At 30.8% G+C, this 18,905-nt stretch overlaps 2 protein-coding genes across 2 annotated transcripts in view; both read right to left on the bottom strand.

Annotated features, from left to right (window-relative positions):
• Positions 1-226: 226 nt before the first annotated feature.
• On the bottom strand, positions 227-4,362 carry LOC113112335 (G patch domain-containing protein 11-like). Its single transcript, XM_026277803.1, has 8 exons — positions 4,224-4,362; positions 3,576-3,802; positions 2,619-2,660; positions 2,409-2,529; positions 2,107-2,197; positions 1,853-1,975; positions 508-589; positions 227-434 (listed from the first exon to the last, which is right to left on the bottom strand). The coding sequence occupies exons 1-8, from the start codon at positions 4,271-4,273 to the stop codon at positions 376-378; spliced, it is 795 nt and encodes a 264-aa protein (XP_026133588.1). The 5' UTR covers positions 4,274-4,362; the 3' UTR covers positions 227-375.
• A 674-nt stretch (positions 4,363-5,036) lies between these two features.
• LOC113112346 (myopalladin-like) overlaps positions 5,037-18,905 on the bottom strand; it is a 34,742-nt gene continuing 20,873 nt past the window's right edge. The window contains exons 12-21 of the mRNA XM_026277815.1: positions 18,247-18,395; positions 17,048-17,121; positions 13,985-14,206; positions 13,429-13,578; positions 13,273-13,349; positions 12,271-12,397; positions 10,420-10,627; positions 8,606-8,771; positions 8,398-8,531; positions 5,037-6,937 (exon numbers count right to left, since the gene is read on the bottom strand). Of these exons, the coding sequence (XP_026133600.1) occupies positions 6,780-6,937; positions 8,398-8,531; positions 8,606-8,771; positions 10,420-10,627; positions 12,271-12,397; positions 13,273-13,349; positions 13,429-13,578; positions 13,985-14,206; positions 17,048-17,121; positions 18,247-18,395 (1,465 nt within the window). The 3' untranslated portion in view covers positions 5,037-6,779. The remainder of the gene's footprint in view (positions 6,938-8,397; positions 8,532-8,605; positions 8,772-10,419; positions 10,628-12,270; positions 12,398-13,272; positions 13,350-13,428; positions 13,579-13,984; positions 14,207-17,047; positions 17,122-18,246; positions 18,396-18,905) is intronic.

Below are 18,905 nucleotides of genomic sequence, written 5' to 3'. Positions count from 1 at the left end.
ATACTATAAAAATAAACCTAACCATAATAAACCACAGAAAAAATACAAGTATTTTAGGCTAAATGGAGAAAGTGATTATTATTAATCTACAAATAAAACAGTATTGTAACAGTCCACTCCAGACCACTATGAAATAATTAATAAAAAGTACTGAAAATAATAATCACGTTTGTGATCGGTTGAGATTCAGTTACGCAGAAAATGATGCATCGTGGTTATAAAACATTCATAAACACAATTATAATCAAAATATCAATGCAGCATTTAATGGATGAATAAGAACACATAAATATTGAACACAGACATGCAAAAAAGAAAAAAACTAAACATCAAGAGCAAATTAAAAACAAGTGCTGCATGTTATTCCGGGTTGTTCTAGTCGTCGTGGTCTGCTGCCGTGTCACCAGGACAGTTCGAGCCCAGATCCTCCTCATCTGGGGGAGGAGAACGGTTTAGTTGATTTATAATTCATGTATCAAACAGTTATTATACGTAAACTCTTCTCACCATTATAAGCCGTTCCACACCAAATACAGTAGAAATGAGCTCCTCGCAGATACGAGGTGAGAAACTGCAGCTTGTCTAAAGGCTAGGAAGAAAAGACAACAACATAACAGTGCTTCAAAATAATAATAGAAATCAAGTTTAACCATTTTAATACACAGAGGCCCACATAGGGAACTTCCCATAAATAAAGAAGTACATATATATATATATATATATATATATATATATATATACACACACACACACACACAAACGGTTTCTTCTGCTCATAATTTTTCAGCATCATTCCTCCAGTCTTCAGTGTCACATGATCTTCAGAAATCATTCTAATGTGCTGATTTATTATTGATTTAGGAAACAGTTGGGATGCTTGCTTTTTTTTGTGGAACTTCTGAAAATTTTTTCAGGATTATTTGATGATTAAAAAGTTAAAAAGAACAGTATTTATCTAAAAAAAATTATTAGTTTTTTTCTAACAATATAAGTCTTTGTTAAGTAAATTATTTATTAAAACTTTCTTATCACTTTATTAATTTAACACATGCTTGCGGAGTAAAAGCATTTCTTTCAAAAAGAAAGAAAGAAAAGATTAGATTTCTGTTTTTAATAAATTCTGTTCTTTTGTATTTCTTCAAAAAATCCTGAAAAAGTTCTAAAACTTATGTGATATAACAAATAAAAGCAGCAAAATGGTTTTCAACACTGATAAGAAATCACAATTCTATTTTTCTGATTTCGAATTTTTGAATTCTATTTTTCTGATAAGGATTTGTTTTAGAATTCTATTTTAGATTTATTATCAGCATATTCATTCTAATATTCTGATAATAAATCATCATATTATTCTGATTTCTGAAGATCATGTGACACTGAAGACTGGAGGAATGATGCTGAAAATACAGCGGAGCATCAAAGGAATAAATTACACTTTAATATATATTAAAATAGAAAACCATTATTTTAAATTCCAATATTATTTCACAATATTACAGTTTTTACTGTATTACTGATCAAATAAATGCAGCCTTGATGAGCAGAAGAAACATCACATATCTTCCTGATCCCAAACTTTTGAACGGCAGTATATATATATATATATATATATATATATATATATATATAATACAAATTATTATACTTTAATTATATATTGCAATTCACATTATTTAAAGAAATATATATATATATATATATATATATATATTAATTAAAAAAAATGAATTTTACAATTTACGCAATAATTGTAGTGTGGAATGCATCCGTCGAGCTCAAACATAAAAAAACAACAGGACAAATAAAAACACTTTAAAGAGTTTTATGAGCTGTGAGAGTGTCATGAACTCACTGTGAGTTCCTCCTCCTCGTCATCACTTCCTTCTGCTTTGGTCTCCTCCTCCTCCAGAAGCTCCTCCTCTTCCTCTTTCAATGCTTCAGGCCAGTACCAGCTGTCTCTGGGAACAGTGATGCCCTAAAAATAATTATAGTGAATGGTGAGCATGCCCGCTCTGTTTTAATTACATGAAGTGCGGAGAAGCCCCTGTTTCGTTCATGCAAATATTTTCGAATTAAGATTTAACCCTTAAAACGAGTCTTCCTGACCTTCTGGCTGTCGAGCTGCTCACAGGCCTTCTGGCTCTTCCACAGGTCGCCCTGCGTTTGACGCTCCTCTCTTTCGGTTCTCTTACGCACTCTGCAACAAACCTGTTACTCATACACATGCATTATAAGATCTAATATACTCTAATCATGAGTCCTTGATTTTTGGAATCTGATTACATGCTAAAAGAGTCTGCTGTGTGGCATGTATTAAATAGTGTGTGACAGAAGATCGAGGCTTGCATGTTAAATATGATACTGTAGCTCTATGGGATTAAAAACATGAGCTTGATTTGATGTCATACCTAAAATCCTCTATTGATTTCTTTTCTCCCTGTTGCTTCATTTGCACTTTTCTCCTGTAGTTCTGAAGCTCCTCGTCTGCTTTCCTCTTCTTGAGTTCTTCCATTCCAATGCCGCCTCTGTCTGACAAGAGCAGGGACACACACGAACGTCAGTCTTTCTGAGCACGCTCTTATATAATCAACACTTGCTATGAAGAATCAGAGAAGAACCTGTTTTGATGTTCAGAGGAACCGGCTCGACGCGTCCAGCACCTGCAGCATCAGAACAGAACTTTTATTAATACACACAAAGCTATATTACACAGCTTGTAATGTGTTTTAACAAAGTCTCTTCTGCTCATCAAGGCCGTGTTCATTTAATCAGAAATACACAAACAAGTGTAAAAATTGTGAAATATTATTGCTTTTTAAAATAACTGTTTTCTATGTTAATAAACCTTCAATTTTAATTTATTTCTGCGATGCAAAGCTGAATTTTCAGCATCATTCCAACAGTCTCCAGTGTCACATGATCTTCAGAAATCATTCTAATATTCTGATTATTAGATTTTCTGCTTAATATTGTGATACTTTTTTCAGGATTCTTAGATTAATAAAAAGTTTTAAACAGAACTGAAAAGAAATCTTTTTCTAACAATATACACTACTTTTCAGAAGTTGGGGTCAGTATTTTTCTTTCTTTCTTTTCTATTTGTTGAAAGAAATGAATGCTTTTATTCAGCAAACACGTGTCAAATTAATCAAAAGTGATAATAAAGACTTATATCGTTTGAAAAGATTTATATCCTAAACAAACCTTGTTCTTTTTAACTTTATTATTAATTAAAAAATCCTGGAAAAAGTATCATAGGTTCCAAAAAAAACCGTAGCAAATAATCATATTATTCTGATTTCCGTAGATCATGTGACAATGAAGACTGGAGTAATGATGCTAAAAATTCAGCGTTATAAATTATATTTTAAAGCATATTAAAATAGAAAACCATTATTTTAAATTGAAATATTATTTAAGATTTTTTACAGCCTTTTCTGTATTTTTAATCAATTAAAAGCAGCCTTGATGAGCAAAAGAGGCTTATTTAAAACACATTACAAATCTTACAGAACAGCAGTGTGTGTGTGTTTTTTGAATACGAAACAGTCGGTTTAAGAGTCTGAATGTCTGACCCTGTTTTCCCAGGCCTTGTCCTGCTTTATATCCCATCTTCTGCAGTAAAGCGAAGCCTTTATTCTGGCTGCTGATGGAGCTCTGCAGCGCACTCTCTCGACTCTCTTTCTCCTGCTCTCTGTAGCTCTTCTGCCGGTTCTGTGCATTCTTCTCTTTATGTAGAGCCTCTTTTTTCATGGCTTCCTTCTGACGCTTCACCATCGGTACACCAGGACGAACATCTGGACTGTTTCGGTGTAAAAGAATCAAAACATCAGTAAGACACAAAGAGGAGCATTTCATGTGATGCATGTTTATTGATAATCAGTAGTCTGAAATTAAACATTTGCATTTGTTTTCTCTACAATATTCACAGTTTTCCATTGTACTATTTCAGTCTTTATACTTTAAAATCTCAATGCACTTGTGTTTCTGTGATTATTTGTGAAAACTGATTAGATTTACACTCATTTTATAATCATTAAATTAAAACCATGGTGAGCATATCTTCACATCATAATTAATCTGAGGAACCTAAATCGCATAATCCTCTCATTTATAAACATGTAACGTTAAGATGTTTGTTTTTTCTCTTATGCGCAATCAAACAGCAATCATTCTGACAGCGAGAGGATGGTATTTCAACAAACCACGTGTTTTAAACTCACATTTGCTTCAGGAAAGCGTCAGACATGTAATCATCGTCTTCATCAGCCATCTGTGTAATTTATTTAGAAACTGAGAACAAATTATAATCGAAATAGAAATAATTCCTTGGATCGCTTTTGTCGCTCCTTCTGTTAAAAAAGTCCGACTGGAACGCAGCAGAAAGCGTCATTGGTTCCTATTTAGACTGATTCTGTGAGCTCCGAAAACAACAACAACAACAGGAACAACAACATTTTTATATTAATAAGTATTTTAATGTTTTTTATTTTTACTAAATAATTAAAAAACTATTTAAAAAAATATTAAGAAAAAAACGGTTCTTTAGTGTGTCGAAGAGGGACTCTTAATATGAAATCTGAATTTAAAAATTATTTATTTATTTGCAATAGATTATATAATCTGTTGCAATTTTAAGTGTATTCCAAAAATATGTATTCATAGTTCAGGCTGCTTAATAATAATAATGATAAATAATAATAATAATAAAAATAAATTACTGTTAATGTATAAATCATATATATATATTTGTTTTCTATAGTTTTGATTAGACATCATATTTTCATACAGTTTAGATGATGAAGAGAGACTCTTAATATGAAATCTGAGTTTAAAAATAAATGATTAGCTATAAATTATATACTGTATTACTATACAAATGAATTCCAATCATATTTCTATCCTTTTTTTTATAATTTATTAAAAGTTCAGGATGTTTTTTTTTTCTTTAGCAGCGATAAATAATAATAATAATACAAATAAAATGTGCTGTTTGTTATAGCAATGCAACACATTGAAGAAGAGACACAGTCTTTGTTTGAATAAATATAACTTTATTTTCAAGAAAAACAACTATTGTACATTTTCAACATATTAGGTATTTGCATTTCTGTATTCTAGTGATTGTATAACAATACATTGGCTTTGTAAACTTCCACAATTCATATATAATCTTATTAATGTAAGATTCTGTTATATTGCTATACAGAGAATAATCTGAAGCAGCAGTATTCATTATATAAAGACGACAAAATTATTTTTTTCCTTCCAGATGCAACGCAAGGGAATCTTCAGTAGTACTTTATTAAATAGATTATCAATAGATTTGATCAGTTCCAGCTTCATTTAGGATCAGATGACTTTTTAATCTCATTGATCTAAATCTGTCTTTCTGAATCTCTCGTGCTTTCTTTATTAAACCGAAGCATGAAACGATAGCAGAAGTTGATAAGGAGCTCACATTCACAGTCCAACAAAAAGACCAGATTAAAATGCAGAACAGCAAAAAACAAAAAACAAACAGACCAGAACACAATTGCATAATGCCTCAAATGGCACAAATTTCATCATAAATAAAGGAAAAATTAATGTGCAAAAAACTTTAAATACAGTGAGGAAAAACAAGCAGAAGCTCATCGACCAAATCATCTTAGAGATATAGTTCAGTCGTAAACGTAACATTTGCCGTCAGGTCATGAAAGACATAGATGAGTTTGATTCTTAAGCACTGCATCACTTTGAATGGGTGCCGTCAGAATGCGAGTCCGAGAGAGAAAGTGCATTTCCTGTCGTCTCTCACATCAAAATCCAGACACATATTTGTTTAGAGCTGTTGAAACGGTGCTTGATCTGTGCAGATTTCTCTCCTGATTCAGATCAGAAGTGTTATTAACTCTTTCCCCACCAGCATTTTAAAAAAAAAGTTGAGAGCCATTTCCAGCGATTTTGATCATTTTCACTCAAATGTGACGGACTCCAGTATATTTTGCTGTATGTATATCTGAATATTCAACACAACAAAATAAAGATAAAAAAACCAAAACAGTTTTACTCATGCTTTTTTAACAACACTTGAACATAGGTAGGTTTCATAAAAATGTATAGATCTGAGCAAAAAGGTGAGAAAATTAACATCTGGATAATATTCAGAACGATTATCAAAGCATAAATCGTGTGAATCAACACCTCCAGAGCTTTCACAGATATACACCACTTCCTTAATCAACATTTCACTCTTTATCATCATGCAGTTTTCATTTATATTGCTGATGAATCGCATTATTTATCATATGCATCTGTTTACATGGGAAATCACTGTTAAACAAAAATGGCTGAATGTCACTTCACTTATTTATTTTTTTTGTTCAGAAGATGTGTGATAGCGCCCCCGAGTGTATAACAGTGAAAACACGAAAAGCTGTAAAAACGAATCAATGGCGGGAAAGCGTTGTCTTCTAAAAGACGAGATAACTCGTCAACTCTAGGGAAAGGGTTAAGGATAGAGGACTAGTATTTGAGTTAAAATCATCTTAATGCTGGACTTGTTCCATCTTTTGTCTTCTCCAGATGTTCACTGATCGACTGTGGCTTACTTGTGAGACTCTCATTCTGACGGCACCCATTCACTGCAGAGCAACTGATGCAATGCTACATTTCTCCAAATCTGATGAAGAAACAAACTCATCCTGATCTCGGATGATCTGAGGGCGAGAACAGTTTTATTTGGACTACAAATGAACACAGCGACATCAGATCCTTGTTTGCTCTTCTGCGAGCGTCTACAGCTCCTCACTTTCTGCCGCTCGCTCGGCTCGGGAGGAAGAGGATGTGTCGAGGCCGTTGTCACTCAAGGGAAAGACTGACTTTATATCCAGGTATCGACTCCCGCTGAGCTGCGTTTTCTTCATCGGTGGATGAACGTGCTGATACCACTGAGCTGCAGAAAACAACACGTTTGGAAATATCTGTTGCTGAAAATCTTCTGTATTATATATTTGTAGTCAGATAGTTGACAGAACTATGTCTTTTAGCATTTTGGGGTTAAATGTGATATAATTGCATAAGAGAGAGTGCATATTCAGAATTTTGTTTTACAAATTTTATAAATCATCTTTTTTTGCAGTGCACTGCACTATGACAAATTAATTGATTAAAATATATGTCTGTATTTATACTTTATATAAGGGTCGCAAAAACATGCACTGTATATATATATATATATTTTTTTTTAAATAACTAGTTATGTCTAAAATAACTAGAACAATTATGTTAAAAGTATTTTTGATGGAGTATAATATAGCAGTTTAATGTCAGATTACTATAATTATTTCTTAAAATAATTATAAAAAAAAATGTTTAAAATAGATTGAGGTTTAGTAGTGGAATTTAATTTCATTATTAGAAAAATAATCATAAAAATTAAATTTAAAACAGTCTTAGATGGAGTATAATATAGTAGTTTAATTTTTTAATTATTAGAATAATTTGTTAAAATAATGAAACATATTATGTTTAAAATATTTTTAGATGGAGTAATAGTTAAATTTAATGTTTTATGTTTAATTATTAGGATAATATAAAAATAATGTAATAATAATCTAAAATACAATGATATGAAAATAATCCAAAAATAATCCAAATACGTTTATAAATAGTTTTATATGGAGTATGATATACTAGTTTAATTAAATGTTTTATGTTTAATTATCATAATAATATAAAAATAATATAATAATAATATAAAATATAATAATATAATAATAATCCTAAAAAAAAAAACACTTTTAAAATAGTTTCAGAGGGAGTATGATATACTAGTTTAATTTAATGTTTTATGTTCAATTATTAGAATAATATATAAAATAATATAACATATAATAATATAAAAAAATCCTAAAATAATTTAAATAAAACACTTTTAAAATAGTTTTAGATGGAGTATGATATACTAGTTTAATTTAATGTTTTATATTTAATTTTTAGAAAAATATAATAATATAATAATAATCTAAAATATAATAATATAAAAATAATAATAATAAACAGTTTTAAAATAGTTTCAGATGGAGTATGATATACTAGTTTAATTAAATGTTTTATGTTAATTATTAGAATAATATAAAATAATATCAAATACAATAATGTAACTGAAAAAAAAAACACTTTTAAAATAATTTAGATGAAGTATGATATACTAGTTTAATTTAATGTTTTATGTTAATTATTAGAATAATATAAAAAAATATAAAATACAATAATATAAAAATAATTGAAAAATAAAACACTTTTAAAATAGTTTTAGATTGAGTTTAATTTAGCTCTCTTTAAATTTCTCACCAGCTAGTTAAGGTTAATGATTTATAGTGCTGAAATATTAATTAATTATGACTGACTCACCGTATATGTCTAGTCTGGCTGTACATGATACAATCCCTGCCTCGTTCTTCGCAGAGACGGTGTACCAGCCAGCATCTTCCTTCCTGGTCGGTTGAATCATTAGACAAACATAACCTGTGGTGTCCTGATGCATGCTGGGAGGACAGAGACACAGAATGTGAACTTCATAAATGCATGATATAAAGTGTCCCAGTGTTGATGATCTCACCTGACTCGGTCCACTGAGTGAGAGATGGTGTCGTTGTCTTTCTTCCAGTAGATGAGCGGCTGTGGCATCCCCACGACTCTGCACTCCAGACGCACCGAGGAGCCCTCAGCGACGCCTGTGTTCTGCAGCTTCTCCACAAAACCAGGCGCCTGCTTCAGCGCTTTCTCTGCAGAGAAACAGAGGGTTCAATATTTCTGTTATCATATAAGACATAAACCTGCAAATCTGGCTTCTTTTCTCAGACCTGTGAGATGCAAAGTCCAATTCTGAGAAACAAAAAAATACGATTTTCTTACAATCATGAGTTTGAATCTCGCTATTCTGAGTTTATGACTCGCACCTGTGATTTAATGAATAAATCAAGTCAAAATTATGACATAAAAAGTCATGATTATTATTGAGATACACTATAATTACGACGTAAAAAGTAAATTACAACAAGACAAAATTATAACATAATAAGTCAGAAATATTCTGGCTCATGAGATAAGTACAAAAAGTAGAAAATTAATTAATAATTATGAGTTAAGTCAAAATTATGACATAAAAAGTCATGATTACTTGATAAAGCATTGAGATACATTATAATTCTGACATAATTATTCATTCTCATGAGATAAGTCATGACAAAAGTAGAAATTAACAAAAAGTTAAAATAATTATAAGTTAATTCAAAATAACTGCATGTAAATTCATCATTATTAGATAAAAAATTAGAATTTATAGTCTTATATTGGCATAAAAATTGGCATAAAAATACTCATATCCAAAATAGTTTAAATGTTTATAATGTCTTAATGTTTAATTATTAGAATAATATAAAAATAATATAATAATCTAAAATACAATAATATAAAATAATTCTAAAATAATAATAAAAAAACACTTTTAAAATAGTTTAAGACGGAGTATGATGTATTAGTTAAATTTAATGTTTTATGTTTAATTATTAGAATAATATAGAATAATCTAAAAATATTAGGTCTAATGAGATAAGTTATGACATAAGTAGAAATTATGACACAAAGTTTAAAAACATTAATAATTAATAATTAGAATTTAAGAGACAAGTCTTATATTTGCATAATTGTGGAATTAAAAAGTAAAGCAAACATATTAATATCCATAATAGTCATAATTGTGAGATAGTCAAAACTGGCATAAATTTATGATAAAGTAAAAAAAATTAGACTGTATGAAGTAAAAAGTCAATATAATGAGATAAAGTCATCATAATAAGTTCAATTATGATATACCAAGTCATTTTTCATATTGTCATATTTATGACTTTTCATCTCATTATGACTTTTTTTGTCAAAATTATAAATTTTCTATATAATAGTTATGTCATACCTATGACATTCTAACTCATAAAAACGATTTACCAAACCACATTATTTTTACTTTATGATTTTTATTTTATGATTTACCAAAGCACATCTTAGCCCGATATACTAATTCATAAAGTCAGTCATTTTTATTGTTAATAATTATGACTTTTCATCTCATGATGACTTGCAATTTTCCAATTTATTTGTCAAAATGATAAATTTCTATCTCATATTTTTGACTTATGTCATAACTAAGTAATATATATGATTTACAAAAAGCATGTTTTTATTTTATGATTTACCAAAGCACAATTTTAATAGGCTATGATATCCAAAGTCGTCTGATGATAACGCTTTATTTTGGTAATTATAAATGTCAATCACATCATTCTGACTCATGTCTAAGGAGTCATGTTTGTGATGAACTAAAGCACTTTTATGGTTCTCCAGAACGTTAATGTGAAGAAGACACTGTGCTCTTACCCACGACTTTGAGCTGGAGGCTGAATGAGCTCTGTCCAGCTTTATTTGAGGCGATGCAGGTGTACGTCCCGTCATCGGCTTGAGTCAAAGGGTCAAGAACTAGAGAATGGATGCCGTTTTCTCTCACGAGCATTCGATGAGTGAGGTCTGGATAAATGGGCTTCCCGTTGAGAAGCCACATGATCTCAGGATGAGGTAACCCACTCACCTAAACAGCAGAAGAGGTTCTTATTTATCTCTACATGCACGTTCTTATGCTTCATTAACATTTTCTTGGTTCTGAGTAAGGTCTTAAACCATGTCGACTGGTAACAGGTCGTTTTTTGTCTCTGATTTTGTGTGGCATGTAAACACTTTAACCTGCTTTCTGTCGGCTTCTTGAAGTATGCATGTGTGATAAAGGGAAAGGGAAAACCACAAACAATTAAGAATGCATGATTATATGGTGTCATGGCTTTGCAATCAATAAATGTCATTATAATGGAAGTCAATGGGGCAAAAACAGCCACCAACAACTAATTAGGGAGAAAAAATTTAAATCTAATGCTGCACAAAAACTAACAATGCATCAAAGCCAATTTTGTTACTAATCTTTGACATGCCCAAGACTGTGATAAAAGGTAAAATAATATCCAGTCCACAATCACTTTTTATATTGAAAATATGTAATTTTGAGTGTTTTTTTCCCCAAATCAGTGACATCATTTATGAACTTGGTAATTAAAAAGTTAAAATCTTGGATTTTTTTTTTTACATTTGGTAGTTTTGATCAGGACTGAAGTTGATTAATAGAGTTATGCAAAAAAATTTGAAAAAAATATTTATCTGGTACATTTTTACAGCAGTTTAATTTAGTGGATGTTTTCATCCACGAACCACTCGAAAGGGTAGTGAATTTGCCCACAGTGTACCGTTGAGTTTTTGAAAAAATTCAAAGCATTTTCCCAAAATATGGGTCAAAATAAGATTTGTCACCAAAAATCATTCCATTAGCTCAAACACAGAGAAAGTTGTGGCCAAAATAAGACTCAACTTTACCCCCTAGTGGACGAAAACGTCCCCAACAACCCACAAGGGTTAAATGATACAATGAAACACAAAGACCATGTTTCTTAATGCACCCAAGTGAGATTGTATGTCAAATTAGACTTTTTATTTTAAAATATATTGTGAGTGTTGTTACAGAAAATTTAAACGAATATTAAAACCATTAAAAAATTAAAAAATAAAAATTTTCTTTTTTTTTTGCTTGAAATGAAATGGATGTAAACTGAAATAAAATATAAAATGCTATTTTATTTACAGTTATTTTTTATTTCTTATTTTAATTAATTTTAACTCAACGTACTAAACAATAATACAAATTAATAAAACTATATAGACAAAAGAAATCCTTAAAAAAAAATCACTAAAATGAAAATGGAAAATATTAAACTAAAAACTGATGTAATCAAAAACTGTAATGATACTAAAATAACACTGTTGTAAATCAATCATTGTTTTAAATACATGACATACAAGAATATTTGAGTTTATCTTTGTCAGATGCATTAATTTTGAAAAAGATAGACTTAAGTCCTAATTTCTTAAGTTTAAATAATTGTACAATATAAAACATTTTCATTTAAATGCAACTAATAGAGTCAAAAACATTATATTCAGTTTGCAGTTCGGTATATTATTTAAAGTAGGTCTATTTTCTTTAAGCAGTTGTTTTAAAAGTATGTTAAAGTGTACTTGTCTTGTCAAGGGATGTTAAGTCTGCTCGGACTCCTAATGCAACGATGTTCAGACATTATAAAGTGCTCAGATGTGTGTTGGGATCACATCTAGCTGGATTATGTGCAGTACCTTGCAGTCTAACCTACAGAGCTGTCCCTCGTGAGCCGACATGTCTCCTGGAGCCTGCAGGAAGTGCGGACGGAAGAAGCGCTCTTGAGCCGGCTCGCCCTCCACTTCCTGTACACGCGCTCGGACTCTGGGAAACAGAAATATTACACATACAAGTCTATTACACGGGTCTCTCTGTCAGCCACTGAAGCTGGAAAACTACTTTATTTAGGGATCAGTATCAGACTTCTGCTCATCAAGGCTGCATTTATTTAATCAAAAAACAACTCTCGCATAATATTAATGCAATGTAAAATAATGGTTTCTATTTTAAAATCCTAATGTAATTTATTTATGTGATGACTATTTATTTTTTCTCTCCAGTTTTCAGTGTCACATGATCTTCAGAAATCAGAATAATATGATGATTTATTATTAGAATTATGCCAAATATATATATATTTTTTTGGAAACTGCGATACTTTTTCAGTATTCTTTGAGACATAAAAAGTTAAAAAGAACAGGATTTATTTAAAATATAAATTTTGTGACAATATGAATCTTTGCGATCAGTTATTTACAATTTAACGCATCCTTGCTGAATAAACGTTTTCATTTCTTTCTAAAACAGAAAGATTAAAAATGCTCTGACCCCAGACTTTCGAATTCTAGTTTATATTGTTAAAAAAATATTTAATTAATTTTTTTTTTTATTATTCATCAAAAATCCTGAAAAAGTTATTGCAGTTTCCAAAAATTCTAATTCTAATAACAAATCAGCATATTAGAATGATTTCTGAAGATCATGTGACACTGAAGACTGGAGAAAATTCAGCGTTGTATCACATAAATAAATTATATTTGAAAGTATTTTACGGTAGAAATCATTATTTTATGTTGTAATAACATTTTGCAAGATTATAGTATTTATCTGTGTTTCTGATCACATGAAAGCAGCCTTGATGAACAGAAAAGACTTCTTAAGTCTCTGATTTTGTACTAGTGTGTATGAAAACTGAGCACCTCTGCGAGTGAACCACGGGTCGGTTTCTCACAGGACCTGTTTGGACGATCAAATGGCCAGAGCAGCTTATTCTTCCCTGTGAACATGAAATCAGGCTTGACTCTCATTTAAACTAGGATTCACAGTCATTCCTGATGATTTTCTCCTCATGTTACCTGTGGATTCGCTGCCATTACTGTATAATTGCCGTCATCTTCACTCGTGACGGCTTCTATGTGTAATGAACACGTCCCATCTCCCTCTCTGATCTTCTTATAGTGCTCGTTTCTCTTCAAAATCTGCTTTCCATCCTTAAACCAGTAAACCTGTGTGAAAAGGACAGAAGATTGAATGCTTGAAGATTGAAATGAAGTATTTAATCCACAAGCACTAACGGGGATTTTTCATTATTCTGATTTCTGAAGATCATGTGACACTGAAGACTGGAGGAATGATGCTGAAAATACAGCGGAGCATCACAGAAATAAATTAGAGTTTAACATATAATCACGTATAAAATATATATTTTGAATTGTTTAAATATTTCACTATTTTTATTGAATTTCTGAGCAAATAAATGCAGCGTCTGTGAGCACAAGAGACTAATTTCCAAAACACACACACAGAAAAAAGAAAAGTCTCAGAACCTTGAATGATAGTGAACACAATAAAAGAGTTATTTCTGATTCTGAGCATGCATTACAGTAACATCACAAGCTGTCAAAAACTCACTTTAGGAACTGGAATCCCAACAACTTTACAGGTGAATGTGACGGGAATCCCTTCCACGGCTCTGAAGTGCTTCAGTTTCTTGTCGAAGATGGGTGCGATGCATCTTCCCGAGGGAATTTCATCGTGTTGAACTTCATCGTCCGACTCTTCCACTGGAGTTCTTTCCAAACGAAACTCGATCTCACTCAGTAGCCTCTGCTCGAAGCTCGACACCTTGTATTCCTATAAAACACATTATTACGACTGAACTTATTAACTGAGATCATCTGTGAATGTGCCTCATTTATGCTTTGATAGAAATTAAAGAAAACATTGCCCACAGTTGCTTCCCGAATGTTAAAGTTTCCAGTACAGTCGCATAATTAAACAATCAAACTGATCACAGTTATGTCTAAAATTAACAATAAACAAACAAACAAATATGATATCTGATGAATGCCGATGCTAATCAGTGGTCAGGTTATTTAACACATCAGAGTGAACTTGTGTTTGCATGACACATCTGACAACATGTGAACCAATCACAATATGAAGACGGCTTTGTGGAGATAATGTAACATTATAAATATAGACGGAATTATTTCAAGAAAAAATGGCCCCTAAACATCTTGTTCTTGTAGAAACTCGCAATTCTTAGCGAAAGAGTGAGAATTGAGAGATGTAAACTTAGACTGCGAGATAAAAAGTCCCATTTGGCATTTTTTTTTGTCTCAACAAATAAAACAGAATTGCAAGATTTAAGCACAGGCTTCTGAGGAAAATAAAGTCAGAATTGAGATTTAAACTCAGAATTCCGGAAAAAAAACTCAGAATTGTGAGATTTAAACAGACACAAAAAAAAAAACTCAGAATTGTGAGACTTAAACTCATAATTCAAAAAAAAATATATATAAAAAATCTGAATCGTGAGATTTAAACTCAGAATTTAAAAACAAAAACAAAGAAAAAAACTCAGAATTGTGAGATTTAAACACAGAAAAAAATAAAAATAAAATAAAAATAAAACTCAGAATTGTGAGATTTAAACACAGAAATAAAATAAATAAATAAATAAAACTCAGAATTGTGAGATTTAAACACAGAAATCCCCAAAAAATAAAATAAAAACCCAGAATTGTGAGATTTAAACTCAGAAAAAAACAAAAACCTCAGAACTGAGATTTACACTCACAAAAAAAAAAAAAAAAAAAAAAAATTGTGAGATTCAAACTCAGATTTAATTTTTTTTTAAAAATAATAATAATTCTGAATCATGAGATTTAAACTCAGAATTTAAAAATAAATAAATAATTTATAATCATTCTGAATCATGAGATTTAAACACAGGACTCCAAGAAAAAAAAAAAACTAAGAATTGTGTGATTTCAACTAATAATTCAAATGGAAAAAAAAATATTTGTGAGATTTAAGTTTAGAATTGTAAGATAAAAAGTCAAAATAGCTAAATATAAATTTGCAGAGATGTAAACTGAGATTGCTAGATACAAAATCCCATTTTGCATTTTTTTATCTGATGGCAAAAACATATAAAGCAGAATTGCAAGATTTAAGTACAGACTTCAGCTGAAAATAAAGTCAGATTTGTCAGATTTTAACTCAGAATTACAGAGAAAAAATTTATACTCAAGAATTCTGAGAAAAAAATTCAGAATTGTGAGATTTAAACTCAGAATTGCAAGAAGAAGAAAAATATCTTTTGTGTTTTCTTTTATGTTTTTCTTCCGTGGCGGAAACAGACATGCATATGTTCTGGGGTTTATAGTGAGGATGAAAAATGGTCAAATAAATCAAGTAAATACAAATAAATATCATGTTACTAAATAGCTATGATATGACTCCTTTAAAACACCTTCCCATTTTAAAAGTGCCGATTATATCTCAAGAGGCCTGTCTGGTAACAGCTCGCCTTCAGTTCTGAATGTCTGCCAACATGTCTGAATGCAGTCACCTCTATTTATAAGACAGAAGAGCCCTGTCCATTCCTATCTCTGTCTAGTCTCTCCAGACCAGCGATCATGTTTACTCACAGATTCCCATTGCATACACATTTCATTCTCACTGACACTGAACTGAACTGTGTTTGCATTGAAAACAAACTGCAGATGTGGTGCTCATGTCATTATTGCTTCTGGGTGAGATATCCATTGATATCCATTTCTATATTCTCATTTAGTTAGTATGTAACGTGTAGCATTAAATTAAACTAAAGCTGCTCATGCATAATCTTTTGTGACAGACTTCTACAGTAGTTAGAGTATTAGTTATGATTTACAAGGATGCATCTACATTTAAAAAAAGGTTTTAATGATAAAATTGGCAGATTTTATAGTAATTATGGCTTAAACATTGAAACAATTAATTTTCAATAACAGTAACACTTTACAATATGGTCCCATTGGTTAACATTAGTTAATGCATTAACTAACTAACAATTTGTTATATTATTTATCACTCTTAATTATGAATTACTTAATATAATACAAAAATAAAAAAAATATTTTAATAAAATATAATTTAAAAAAGAATATAAAAAATTACTAAAAATATAATTACAATTAAAATAAATATAATATCAATAGTCAATTTTTTTGACTTTTTTTCATTATAATTTTTTAATTATATTTCATTGTTTTTAAAAAATTATAATAAAAAAGTAAAAAAAATAAACTTAAATATATTTCTATATTAATCTAATTTATGAAACATTAGTTAATAAAAATAAAGTTAGTCAATAAAAAGATAAATTGAAATAATATATTGAGTATTTTTTATTGTTAGCTCATGTTTTACACATTGTAACTAATTTTAACAAATGTAACATTAGTGTTCCTATAGCTCAAGTGGTAGAGCATTGCGTTAACAAGCCCTCTTGTGTTACAAATGAAATTTACAGCATCTTCCTCTAAACAGAGTTATTATTCATGCAGTTTCATTAGTGGAGAAAAGCCACAGCTTTAAATGAGCTCATCTTGCTTCTGGTTTAAATCAAAATTGATTCTTATGTAATGAAACTAATGCACTTCAGAACCAAGCACTGCTTGCAATGGAGAAAATTCCTTGTACCTCGTCATAGTTAATGACAGTTGCGGCGGGAATGTTTGGTCCGAGCGGGCGGCTCACTTCCCCCAATAATTCGGCTTCTATGGAGGACAGGATGAATGACGGTGATGTAAACACAGACACTAGTCACACATCAATACAAATGTGTGAGAAATAGTCTTTTTTATAGTGTTAATCAGACAGGAAACACTCAAGTGTGTACAGTGTTAATACGATGCATGATGCGGATGCACATTTGACACATGTTAGAATGTGAAAACAGATTCTTAAATGGGATGCAAAGCCACTATATAATGCATCGAGATATACAGACCACAAACAGAAATGAAAACAAAAGGTTTTCATTTATAAATGACAGTCAATATTGAAAGTGTTACATTTAATGAAGCCCTCAAACAAGTACGCTGACATTTAAAATCAACATGAAACTGATGTGAAACAGGATATTTAATGAGAAAAGAGGTAGGTTTGGATTTCATGTTGACTTTAAATATAGATTTAATTTAAATACCCTTGCAGAACATCTAAATATTTATAGGACTATGATATAAAGTACAAATATAAATATAAATGCATATTGCAAAAGCAAAAATTATTCAAAATTAGGAAAAATTGCAAGCATGCATGTGAATTTTACTTCACTAATTCCATGCACAGTACAGCGATATATCAAAATGATAAAAAATGTAATATGGTGTCATGAAGGAATTACAAATCTGTATAGATAATAATAATATTATCTATTAATAAACCCGTCTGTAATTCTCGCATGGCATAATTTTTCAACAACAAAAAGTATATATTTCTTTCATACATTTTCGCATTTGGTGCAAGCCAACTAAGAGTTAGATTCAGTTTAAAAATCAAAAAGAAGCTTAAAAGCTTATTAAAATACGTTTCTAGTGATATAATTATGAAGTCATAATGGGTAGCATGTATTAATTCTAGAGTATAGCTGTGGTACTTAGAAAATGTTATTCAGGGGGATAATTTTCTTCCCTATTCCTTCTCCATCTCTTAACTATTACAAGCCATGATTAAACCCTCGATTATAGCTAGTGTCTCACATAAAGAACCCATAACTCAGTGAACAACAGAAGATGAGCGATTCTATATCTATCAGTCCTGGAAAAGCACTGCCTACTATTTGTCCTATACACTGGTGGAACAAAACCCCTTTATATCTCTAGTTTTTATGACACCATCTACCTGCTGCCCAAAATGAAGATGTTCATCTTTAAATCGCAACTTCTTCTCAATATCTTGTAAAAGCGCTTCCTTGCTCCCGCGGATGTCGTCATCAGACATGAGTCTGGAACTTCTCTGATTCTTCTTCAGTGGCCCTTGAGGCCTGCACATGGAGTAACAAAAGACTGAAGTAAGCCAATAAAATAGGATACAAATACATCTTCAAATATGAGATACGTAGAAATTATGCTGTAAGACAACTCTAAAAAGACCACAGTGTCATTATTTAGCTCAACTAGTCAACTTTGTCTAGTCACAATGATTAAAAGCCCATTGGAGTGCTATCATTAGATTAGGCTTCAGCTATCTGGAATATAGTGCACAAATCATATAGACCACTTTTAGGGTACTTTATGGTACTGCATCCTTTCTGAAATTCAGTGAGCCCCAGTTCTCAACTCACATTTGTTGTATTGAAAAGATACACAGAAGAAATTCGTAAGGATTTGGAAAATGAGGGCAAGTAAACGATGAATCAATTTAAGTTTTAAAACCTTTAAAGGTATAGTTCACCCAAAAATAGTTCACCCTAGGGATAGTTCACCCAAAAATGAAAATAACCCCATGATGTACCCACCCTCAAGGCATCCTAGGTGTATATGACCTTCTTCTT

Source organism: Carassius auratus, chromosome 13 (genome assembly GCF_003368295.1).
Source record: "Carassius auratus strain Wakin chromosome 13, ASM336829v1, whole genome shotgun sequence".
In the NCBI taxonomy this organism is placed as follows: domain Eukaryota; kingdom Metazoa; phylum Chordata; class Actinopteri; order Cypriniformes; family Cyprinidae; genus Carassius; species Carassius auratus.
Note: the sequence above shows the minus strand (reverse complement) of the source record. Positions and strands in the feature narration are given on the sequence as shown.